Genomic DNA, 12,500 nt, shown 5'->3' on the forward strand with positions numbered 1-12,500 from the left:
TATTCCAGCTGCTGAATGATAAAACCTCGACAGCCAATCAGAATCCATCCTGCTTAAAGAGCATGAGCATTTAAAAGCACAATATGGTGGATTTTCATAATAAAATATCCAAAAGCCACCTGCACAGTGTGATATATTTCATGCAGTTATGCACTTCCGTTATCCCAAAAGTTCCCAAGGACTTGTAAATCCAGAGAAATTCCAGTTTTAAGTAATGTCTCGTCCCTGGTCATTGTGGCCTATCAATGATGTAATATCCACACTATCCTCGGTTTGCGCTTGTAGAAACTAACAAAAAAATGCTGCTGTACAGTTAAACTAAATCCATTATGGCTGTCACAAATAAAATGGAAATGAAAAGTGTTGACTGCAGCGTTAAATTGAGATCTGCTCAATGTTGCACCATGATTCTTTTAACACGTTTTTACAGTGTTGTGCCTTTAAAGCAACAGATGACAAAACTGCAGTGTAGTTACATTAACAAACATCGGTCTGCATGCTAATAATATCATGCTTGTTGTGAACGGCCCTTCGTGTTAATGTGGTGAAGCAGACTGTGTTTATACAGCGTGTGCAAAAGAGAATGCAAGCTGCGTCCCAAACGACACACTGCACTACTCTGTGTCCTAAAGCAGCAGTACTCCAGTAATTAAAGCTGCGACGGTCGAATGCATGAGTGTCCAATATTCTACGCTTCGTTTATCGTCCAGTGTGAACATACTGATTGCACAATCTATACTAAAAAACCTCACAGAATAGTGTATAAATACTGGGATGCATTTATATCGTGAATAGAGACGTGAATATGAACTCACAGACGGCGGAGAGCGGCAGGTCGGCGGGACTCATCTGCAGCAGGATCCCAGCCGTTTCTTTGACCAGAGGAGCAGCTGATGTCATGATGATGACCACCATGACCAGTGTCAGACTGGGGTCCACATAACACTGCCAGTTACATGGGCTCTCAGGGGCCAGGGGCCACACGTAGAACAGAGCCGAGGCCACCACCACCACCACTGAGCCCAGTGCGTCATTTAGCACATGCAGCAGCACGCCTGTGGAGAGAGAGACATGCATTAACACACCGGGAGAGAGAGGGAGAGAGAGACATGCTCAAAACTCTGCTGAGAGTCCCTGCTGATGAACACTGAAGCACAGCGGCTCACTCGCTCACCCCGGATGTTCAGAGGAGGCCCGTCGCTCCCAGCCTTCTTCTGCTGCAGGTCTGTGGATGGAGAAAGCACAAGTGTGGAGTGCAGTGCTAAAGATCCAGCTCTGTCTGAGGCTCAAACATCAGTGTTGTGCTGAGTCACTGAGTGCTGTTCTCCAGCAGATTATTCAGATTATATGACCAAAGTACAAGCACACAGTCAGAGGCCACACAATACTGCACTTTAATAATGCATGCAGATCTGTCCCAGATACAACACGTACATCGCACAGACGGCTATTCAACATACGTGTTTTCATCTGGAAGACATCATTTTTAGAGCATTTGCTTTTTCCTTTCACAGGGTTTCTGCAGGTTTGAAGGTCAATTTAAGACTTTTTAAGGCCAAGTAAAGACAATCTGAGGAATAAATCAAATGGAACACAATGTGTCAATACAGTCTTAAACAACTTCCAACAGATCTCCATTACTTTGAATTCATTTTACAAAAAATATACTGAAATAACTTTTACTGTAACTTCTGCTCGCGCTGCTCTTCATCAGCACTTTTGTCTAGTTTTCCAGAGCAACTGTCTAAAGATTCTTACATCAAGATGCACTTACTTGATATTCACAATAAATCTTGCTTTATTAGAAATTTATCAAACTGATTAAGACCAGATCTATCATCTTAATTCAAAGGGAAAATAAGTTTTCATTCCTCATTGGCAGATGTTTGTTCCTGCTTCAATCATAAACTCACTTCATTTTGATCAATTTGTCAGAAAACAAGGCTTCATATCTTCATTCTCGCATCTCCAGTGAATGAATCTTGATTTTCGGCATGTTTAGTTATTTGTACTGGAAAACAAGACAGAAATACTGAGGAAGAGATTTGTTTATTTTTTGCAGTGCATTTAATGCCATGACTTCATGACTTTCTGCTCTGATTTAAGACCTTGAAAGCCCTTAATTTGTGAAAAGTTAAGACCCGCAGAAACCTTGCTGTCAGATGTTAAAGACAGTCTTGCTTAGATTTAGAATGAATGTCAAACTAACTTTTTAAAGGCGTTTATCAGATGTTTGCACACAGCAGATGAAGCGCTGTCAAAACAAACACGAAGCGTTAGGATCAGCACCTGTTTCTTCCTCCGCCGCCGCGTCCTCCTCCTCATCCTCGCTGCGCGGCACAGGGGCGTCGTTCCGCCGCGTCGCGCACCGGCAGCCGCTGCAGTCCTGGAAGATCAGCAGCCCGAGCACGTTCACCGCGAGCCCCAGCGAGCCCACGATCAGCACCAGCGGCGGGTCATCGATGGCCTGCGGCATGGCGAGCCTCTTGAGCGACTCCATGGACACGGAGAAGCAGAGCGCGGCGAGGAACACGGCGTTGGCCAGCGCGCCCACCACCTCCGCGCGGCCCATGCCGTACGTGAAGCGCCCCGAGCCGGCGCGCCGCGACACACGCGCCGCCGTCAGCCCGACGCACAGCGATAGAATGTCCGACAGCATGTTGAAGGAGTCCGACACCAGCGCGATGGAGTTGCCCATGTACCCCGCCACGATCTCCGCCACGAAGAAGATGACGGTGATGACCAGCATCAGGATCAGGCGGCACGTCTTGCCGCTGTAGCGCCCCATGATCGCGTGCGTGCGATGCGGGAGATGCGCGGAGGTCTCGCTGATGTTCACCTGTCTGTCTGTCTCACGTTGGCGATGAGTTGGCACTTTTCCACGCGCTGATGATGATGACGCGCCGCGTCTCCAGCGATTCTGCGCGCGTCTGCTCAGCGGATTCTTGTCATTGTCACCTTTGAACACTCATCCAGCTGGTTTTTTTCTGCTGACTGGGTTAGTTAGTTCCATGCAGGTCGGTGGGGTTATTTATCCACTGCGCGCTGTAAACGCTGTCATACATGAAACAGTCTTTGGCACGCACGCGCTGGATAAGATCATCTCGCATCAGAAACATCAGCTAATTAACCTTCTGATTCTCAAGATTTGTTTCTCCCCGTGCCCTCAAACAACTGAGAAATTAAAACTGTGCAAGCACTTTCTTTTACATCACTCGTGTTTTTGGTTGGTTTGGTGCTGCTGGAAAATCAAAACCCAGAGGAGGATGTGCTTAAAGCAGCACACCACAGGTGATCAAAACAACTGAAGATAGATAACTAATATCACTACTATTCTCCAGTTGGTTAATTACATTAAGAATGGTAAGTAAAATAAATGCAATTAAAAAAATGAATAAATGGGTCTCATTTTATGTGTGATCCTGGAGCACAAAACCAGTCATTACCTTTATTATAAGGCATTACTGAATAAATAATCTTTCCATTGATGTATGGTTTGTTAGGATCGGACAATATTTGTCTGAGATACAACTATTAGAAAATCTGGAATCTGAGGGAGCAAAAAAATCTAAATATTGAGAAAATCTCCTTTAAAGTTGTTCAAATGAAGTTCTTAGCAATGCATATTACCAAGTACAATGTAAAAACGTACAAAATAAGTGCATTTCAAATTATTAATTTAAATGCAAGTACATTGTTGTTAAGGACACTTCATATAAAGTGAGTGCAATAAATAACATGCATTACAGGATTTCCGAAAAGTTCTGTTTCAATATGCAAATAAGGCATTTTCTAATTAAACATGCACTAATTATATAAATCTGAACATGAACTAAAGCCAGGTTTAAAACAATGATTTTGTCGACATGAGAATTAAAGGTTGTTCCAGAAGGGATTTTTGGGATTTCTCTTTTAAGCAATCAGAAAATACTGTTAGCAGACAGAAAACAAACACATTTTCACCATGTCTTCAGGAATGAAATGTGAACAAACCTTCAGAGGAATAAAACCGTAGAGTTTGCTGAATGTAAAACACTTTAATGATATGGATTGAGATAGAAATCTTCTGATGCAAATAGATAAAGTGCAATAAAACAAACACTTAAAGTGCATTTCAGATGTGTTCTTTCCTCTGGTCTGACAGAAGAGACATGATATGGAGCAGAGCAGAGCAGTGCAGGTTGGTTTTGTAGTTTTCACTCAATCCGTGTTGTGCTGCATGTTTGTGTGCTGATCAGCAGAAACCAGGTTTGTTCTGGTGTACGTGCGCAGGGCTTGAATGACAGTGAATGTAAGATGAAACCCGTCGGTCACCTGTAGTGAGAGCAAACACAGAAGATGATCAGTGTGACCGTGATGATGATGACAGATCAACACCCATCTGCTGGAGCACAAAACACCAACACTGAGCTTCGGTCGTGACAAAACCCCATGCATTCACCAATGAGCGATACATCTGTTACAGTATTTACAAATCTTTGTTAGTTAATAAAAATACAATTGTTCATTGCTAGCTCATGTCAGCTCAGCTGTATTAAATGTGACCCTGGAGCACAAAACCACTTAAGGATACATTTTTTTGAAATTGAGATTTATTCATTAGCTGAATAAATAATCTATAACAAAGAACAATATTTGTCTGAGATACAACTATTTGAAAATCTGGAATCTGAGGGAGCAAAAAAATCTAAATATTGAGAAAATCTCCTTTAAAGTTATAGTGACATAAATAGCCATTTTGTCACTTGAGGTGTTGTAGGGTGGTTTCTGACGCGTGAGATCCAAAAATGTAAAATCATCCTCCAAATACTACTGCTTTATCAGATTTATTCATCACACAGCTCGTACAGGTCATCTTAACTCAAAGTTCCTCTGCACAATGCACATAAAATCCTATCGGATGCCTTCACATATTTACATTCAAACACGCTCAAAAAATGTTGTGCTTCCCTCTAATTACACGCCTGACTTTCTTACTCTTTACCTGCTTATATCCTCAATAAGGCCCACTCCACCCAGTGGTCTACAACAGAATTACAGGAGACAATGGCTCTTACAAAAGTTGTTCAAATGAAGTTCTTAGCAATGCATATTACTAATCAAAAATGAAGTTTTGACATATTTACGGTAGGAAATTTACTAAATATCTTCATGGAACATGATCTTAATATCCTAATGATTTTTGTCATAAAAGAGAAATGTATAATTTTGATCCATACAATGTATTGTTGGTTATTGCTATAAATATACCTGTGCTGCTCATGACTGCTTTTGTGCTGCAGGGACACATATAATATTAATAAATACAGCTTTAATCAGGTATTAATAAATGCACAGAAATTAACATTAAAATGAATGAATACTTCTGAAGTGTTTTTAATGTTAGTTCTACTGTTAACAAATGGGACCTTATGGTAAAGTGTGACTGATTTCTTGAAATACTGGGAAGGAAGAAAAATTCCACTTTAGGAAATGATTTATTCTTCAAGTCAGACATCAAATATAACACAATGAACCTCATGTTAAATACACAACTGAGCTTTGGAATACAATAATGAACAGAAGCGGCTTTAATCAAAGGACAGATAGAGAGAGGCAGAAACGCTCTTGCTGGTTCTTCAGAAGCAAACAAACACCGAACAGAAACGATCAGAAGCATGTGAGGAATTGGCTCAGAGTAACAGTACAATAAAGTTCAACATGCTGAGCTTAACTTCAGCAGAACTGAGGAGATTTAGAGACCCAACGAACCCACAAAGTCTTGAAGAACACGAGAATCAGTGAATAACACACTTCAGATCACCGCCACAGAACAAAGGAAGGTCATTTCTAACCGTGTAGAAATACAGCAGAGTCGTGTGATTGTGTTTGAAGCAGCTGTGATCGAATACGGGCTGGATGTTTTCTCATGCGTTTGACTACAGATCGCAGATCGAGTGAATGCAGCTCATCCTAAACTTCTGCTAAAAGCCTGCTCAACCAGAAAGACCTTCAGATCTCTTCGGCCTGAAATCCTGAACCTGTTTGGTCACATGAGTGTAGAGAAACCACCGATGCAGAAATAGATGAGTTATTAAAGGATGATAACACTTTACAATTGTCCTCAACCTTTAAGGACACAAACAGAGAATTTGCGGAGAAATCTACATCATTTCAGTAGTGATCCGTCATCCGGTGCATTCATTAACCCTGGTTTCCCGCTGAAGGTGGAGATGTTATTCCAACAACACTAATACTAACACAAGATCTTCTGCATGTATGGAGTTACATTTGTGCCAAAAGTCCCGACTGGATCGTACATAACATTGCTCTTTCTGATGTTTCTTCAGTGCTATGCTTTACATTCTGTAATATTTTACAAACATCCAGATAAACAAACAGAATGTTCCCAATAAGAGTTCTCAAACTTCCAGATGCATTAATTATTTTTTACATTAATCAATCTATAGTCATATGGAAGCCCATTTCCGCCACTGAATACAAAATAAGAAAGGTAATTACGACTTTCTCACAATTGACCATTTTTCTCAGAATTGCATGATATAAACTGCAATTGCGAGTTAAAGAGTCATAATTGTGAGAGATAGACTCGCACTTTTGAGAAATAAAGTCAGAATTGCGAGTTATAGTCATAATTCTGAGAACATAGCCCCCCCCCCCAAAATTGGACTATAAACTCGCAATTGTGAGTCAATAAATCATAATTCTGACTTTATAACTTGCAATTGCAGTTTATATCATGCAATTCTGTGAAAAAAGTCAGAATTGTGAGATTAAAAGTCGCAATAACCTTTTGTATTCAGTGGTGGAAACGGGCTTCTATAGTAATCATCTATATTGTCATAATATTCAGAGTTTTAGAAAAATAGTGAGAAACTCATTATTGAGCCAGTTCTGTTTGTTTATATGATATCAGTACAGAACGTTCACTGAGAGCACACACTTCTAAAGCATGAACACAAACACAAGCAGACAAAGCAGTTTTGGCACAAACAGAACTCCATACTTACTGAGGAAAGATGTGAAAACACTGGAAAAGAAGCCATGAACATGCATTTCTGTCAAATAATCTGAACGGCCATCCCTTCGTGAGCAGATGGTCTGGTCATTACGTACCGCGTTTGTTTTAGCCAATTACAGAAGAGATTGTGCCTCTGAAGCTCTGTGCATGTTTACTGGTGAATCTATAGAGTTGAGATCAGGGTTTGACCTAACAAACATCTGAGAGTCAGGGAGAGCACTGGTCCTCAGGACGCATCTGAAGGGACGTGCTCCTCGAAGCCCTCGCTCTCGCGCACTAGCGCTCGCTCCAGGATCACGCGGCCCTCTTTATAGCGCTGGCTGTCCTCGGTGGCGAACTCGTAGATCCAGCCCAGCTTGCTGTTGCAGTTCTTGCAGCTGACGTCTCGCACCATGTGTCTGCCGGTCAGCATCACGCGGTCCTGCACCTCGCTGTACTGCAGGTTCACCACCTGGAACACATCACACGCACGTTAGCGTTAGCATCAGTGCTAGCCACGGCCAGTCGCTCATAGGGGTGTGAGATATTGACAAAAAAATCTCCATATTTTCTGAGTGTTATTTTGCTGATATCTTCAGAACTGTGTACAGCTGACTCCTACTTTTTTTTTTTTTTCTTTTTTTTTTTTATATTATTCATATTTTGTGTGCAGTTCACCGCAGTGATACAAATTAATATTTTCCAACAAGTGCTCATTTAATTTGACTAGTGCTGTCAAACTATTAAATCACATCCAAAATAAAAGTTTTTGTTTAAATAATGTGTGTTTGGGGGAAGTCGTGGCCTAATGGTTAGAGAGTTGGACTCGTAATCCAAAGGTTGTGGGTTCGAGTCTCTGGCCGGCAGGGATTGTAGGTGGGGGGAGTGAATGTCCAGCGCTCTCTCCACCCTCAATACCACGACTGAGGTGCCCTTGAGCAAGGCACCGAACCCCCAACTGCTCCCCGGGCGCCGCAGCATAAATGCTGCCCACTGCTCCGGGTGTGTGTTCACTGCTGTGTGTGTGTTCACGGTGTGTGTGTGTGTGTGTATGTGTGTTCACTGCTGTGTGTGTGCACTTGGATGGGTTAAACGCAGAGCACCAATTTCGAGTATGGGTCACCATACTGTCCATATTGTCCACTAAACACCATATTGTCACCATACTTGACAATACGTCACGACACATTAATTTATAACTTTTTTTGTTGTTGTTGTTGTTGTTGTTCTGTCTCACTGTTCAGATAAACCTACCATTAAAATTATAGACTGATCATTTCTTTGTCAGTAAACGTACAAAATCAGCAGGGGATCAAAAACTTTTCCCCCACTGTACATAATGCTATAGGGCATTATGAATATTTATACATGTACATAATGCCCTTTAGTGGGCATTTTTACCTTCGTAAAGCCAATTTTTCTAAAAGTGTGCATCTTTTGAGTCAAATTCCTGCATTTAATCAGTGAATTAGAATAATAAGACATTTTGGAAATCAGGATCAACAAAATTCATCTTAGCAACGCAGAGGAAACAGAAGCTGTTTAGATGCATTTACACACCGTTTAATTCAGGACAGGAATGCATTTAACCTGCAATTACACATGCAGAAATACTGTTTTGATTAAACAAAACATTGAATACTGATATTTGAAATTATTTAAATAACTTTAAATGTGAAATTAACCTCCAGCAGGTGGCAGCGAGTCACTGTTAATAAGTGATTCACTGCGATTGAACCGAATCATTTAAACAGTTGATTCATTCAGGAACGAATCACCATCATGTTCCTCAGAGACACAGAACACTGCTGTAGCTGTGCTTGGAATTATTTCTGTTGCAAAAACAGGAAGATTGGTGTCTAAAATGTAAGTCTCTTAATATTAATTCTTGTTTATTGAACTGTTATGTAATATCAATATCACATTTGTAATCATGCTGGGTTACGGTTAGTATATATAAATATACATTTTCTGCGCCGATATCTTGAATTGAGATGATTGTAAATGTATTTTATTAGACTGAATCGTGCAGTGAAAACACACTCTGAATGCTCATCGCTCTAATGTGTGCACTCTGTACCCAGCAAACACAGAACGTTGCCCTAACGTTAGTTTTTGGTTGCCGTTCGGTTATTTTTTGGGAAACAAATACTAACGTTAGGGCAACATTCTTTTTTAGTTTTTTTTTTTTGCAACCATAAAATAACATTCTCAGAACGTTGCAGGGTGGTTATTTTTAAAATAACCTAAAAAAATAAATAATAATTTATAGTGAACAACAGTTAGTTTTAGGTTAATTTTTAAAACCCTGTAAAACTATCTTTCCAATGAAAATGTTGCAGATGACCTATGCAGAGCCCAGAAATACGTTTAATGCAGTATTTACTAAAATACAGAAGTGATATCAAAACAAGTTTTAACTTGTAATATGATGCTAATGTTCTGGGAACGTTAGAATAACGTTCTACAAACCAAAAACTAACGTTCTATTTCCGTTAAGAACTTTCCTGGCTAACCAAAAACAAACCATAAAAAATAATGTTCTGTGAAGCAAGAATTGTTAGCAAGGTGTTTTGAACAGTTTTTACAAAATACCGGATAATGTCAAATAACCACAATAACGATATGATCTCAGGCGCTGTATATGGCTGGCGTGCCTTGTTGAAGAGGAAAGCGCGTCCGGTGGCGCCGGTGAAGCGCGTGGAGATCAGCTCGGAGCGGTTGGTCAGGATGGTGTCGCAGTTGGCGCAGGAGAAGAGGCGCGTCCCGCCGATGTGATCCAAGAAGATCCGGCCCATGATCCACACAAACACACCTGTGAGAGCCAGAGATGCAGCGTCACTGTTCCCATCATCCTACTTTTATGCGCATTTTGGGATATTGCATTAAAAAATAAATAATGAAACGATGGAAACGACAAGATGCACAAATTCAAAAATGCACAAACTTATGTAGGATAAATTTCTTATATGGTAAGAAAACATGCACAAACTACGATGGAAACACTTTTATCGAATAAATTCCTTAATGCACATTAAAAAGACATGTGACTAAGCATAAAACTGAACTAATCAGACAGATTGCACAGCGTCTGAAATGCTAGTTTTGTCGTTCTAAAATGCTTGAGCAAAGTCTGGTCAAAGTGCTTCGTTATAATTAACTCCCAGAACAGTGTTCAACAGCACAGACTCTGAAAGTAAGAGAACATGACTGCGTTTCGTCTGCGCGCTCTGAAGCTCGGGATTTATTGCATACAAACATTATCATATACAGTGCCTTCTGCTGCTGCAGCTAATACACTTTTTCTTCGTGATATTTAGCACAAGTGAATGATGATGATTTGGTTCTCTTCAGCTCACTGGATGGAAAGCACATGAGCCGCGCTTCTGCAGGACAATCTAAAACTCTTTAAGAGCAAGTAAAGAAGCGAATAAATGGAATCCAATATAATACAGTCTCTAAACTTAAATCTTATATTTGAAACCTATCGATTTAAAAATGATTTACTTCATACAAAAATACACTGAAATAACTATTACTTTTCCTTCTGATCACAAACACTTCTTCCTCAGTATTTATGTCCTTCCAGTTTTAAATGTCTGAAGATTGTTAAATCAAGACACATTTACTGGAGATGTTCAATGACGGTAAATACATCTTGTTTTATGAGAAACTGATCAAAATGAAGCAAGTTTATGATTAAAACAAGAGCAAATATGTCATTGGCCTCAGAAAAATAAACTTAATTCAAAGGGAAACTAGTTTTCTTTCACCATTGACAGATCTTTTTTTTGAGGAAGAACATCATTTTGGCTCTATATGTAACCTTTAATGCTACGACTTTGACTTTCTGCCTTGATTTAAGGCCTTAATTTGTGAAAAGGCGAATGGAGACTCTCGGGAACCCTGACGGAGGAACATCAGCAGCTCTGGATCAGGGCCCGTGTTCATGAAAACATGCTGAGAGCTGCTCCTAGTAACACAATTCTTAGAAATGTGGGTGTTTCCTCTTAAAATTAAAGATCCTAGTAAAGAAAAAAGTAATCCAGAAAGCATCTTAACCCTTAAAAGAGGTCTTATGGTCCAAAATTGTTAGGAGTACGGACGAGGACTTTTAAGGAGCTTAAGAGTTTCTTTAGCAGCGGAGAAAATGGACGAAACATGAAGAGGGAGAAGAAATGTGTTGCACACAATGATGACAGTGAGTTAATAAGACGCTACACATTAGATCGTGCAGGGATCATGTTTCCGATCTTATTAAAGACATGCTAACATCTCCGACACCGCGCTGAAATGCCATAGAAATGGACGTAATCACTACATTAACATATTTGGCAACTGGGAAAATGCAACTATGCGGCAGTGATGATTTGGGTCTGTTACAGCACTTATTATGTCGCTGTTCATTTCTTATAAAATACGTTAAGTATGACAGCATGGTAAATGAAAAATAAAGAATATACATATACACACATATGTAGTGTGTGTGAGAGAGAGAGAGAGAGAGAGAGAACAGAAAAATTACGCCTGTAATTTCAAAGTGAAGGCTTATAATAAACCCTACTCTTAAAAGTGCTCTTATTTCCTTCTTGGACATCCAACCAATCACAGTCGTCAAAATACTGTGTCATAGCTAGCAACGGGATCAGCCTCGCCTTCTCACTAAGATAAAAGTTTTTATCTTTTTCTCACTCAGAGTTGCTCTCAGATTGGTCCTGAATCACTTTTAAGCTAAGACTCCTAGTTAGAAATAAAGCTAAATTAGGAGCTCTCTGAGAGGATTCTTAGAATCTTTAGGAATACAGTCCCAGTTCTCATTCATTCAGGACAGAAGCTAATGACCTCACCAGAGAAAAGAAGGAAAACAACAAATAATGTGATCATAAATGAAGCGCGTCAAGCTGAAGGCTGTTTTTTTTTGTGTCTGTTTATGTCACGCAGCATCACAATGACAACACACACACACACACACACACAGAGACACACACACAGAGAGAGAGAGACACACACACACACACACACACACAGAGAGAGAGACACACACACACACACACAAACACACAGAGAGAGAGAGACACACACACACACAGAGACACACACACAGAGAGAGAGAGAGAGACACACACACACACACACACACACACACACAGAGACACACACACAGAGAGAGAGAGAGACACACACACACACACACACACACACACAGAGAGACACACACACACACAGAGAGAGAGAGAGAGACACACACACACACACACACACACACACAGAGAGAGACACACACACACACACACACACACACACACACACACACACACACACACACACACACAGAGAGACACACACACACACACACACACACAGAGAGACACACACACACACACACACACACACACACACACACACACACACAGAGAGACACACACACACACGCACACACACAGAGAGAGAGACACATGCCATACCAACAAAATTATTCAAAATAGACACCCCATCAGAA

General features: G+C 40.5%; 2 protein-coding genes across 3 annotated transcripts in view; both read right to left on the bottom strand.

Moving 5' to 3' along the window:
* LOC306884554 (calcium/manganese antiporter SLC30A10-like) overlaps nt 1-2,926 on the bottom strand; it is a 4,617-nt gene extending 1,691 nt beyond the window's left edge. The window contains exons 1-3 of the mRNA XM_079440514.1: nt 2,290-2,926; nt 1,175-1,225; nt 816-1,055 (exon numbers count right to left, since the gene is read on the bottom strand). Coding sequence (XP_079296640.1) covers nt 816-1,055; nt 1,175-1,225; nt 2,290-2,788 — 790 coding nt within the window. The 5' untranslated portion in view covers nt 2,789-2,926. The remainder of the gene's footprint in view (nt 1-815; nt 1,056-1,174; nt 1,226-2,289) is intronic.
* A 1,094-nt stretch (nt 2,927-4,020) lies between these two features.
* Nucleotides 4,021-12,500, bottom strand: part of LOC306884555 (protein yippee-like 5) — a 13,734-nt gene continuing 5,254 nt past the window's right edge. Inside the window, exons 2-4 of one of the 2 annotated variants that reach the window (XR_013785451.1) lie at nt 9,658-9,815; nt 7,117-7,472; nt 4,021-4,314 (exon numbers count right to left, since the gene is read on the bottom strand). Coding sequence is in view for 1 of the 2 variants with exons in the window: in XM_079440515.1 (XP_079296641.1) it covers nt 7,248-7,472; nt 9,658-9,798 (366 nt within the window). In the remaining variant the exon portion in view is untranslated. Of the gene's footprint in view, nt 4,315-5,460; nt 7,473-9,657; nt 9,816-12,500 lie in introns of those variants that run through there. The other variant, XM_079440515.1, reaches the window with a different exon arrangement.

The sequence above is a fragment of the Barbus barbus genome, assembly GCF_936440315.1.
Source record: "Barbus barbus genome assembly, chromosome: 18".
NCBI lineage: Eukaryota > Metazoa > Chordata > Actinopteri > Cypriniformes > Cyprinidae > Barbus > Barbus barbus.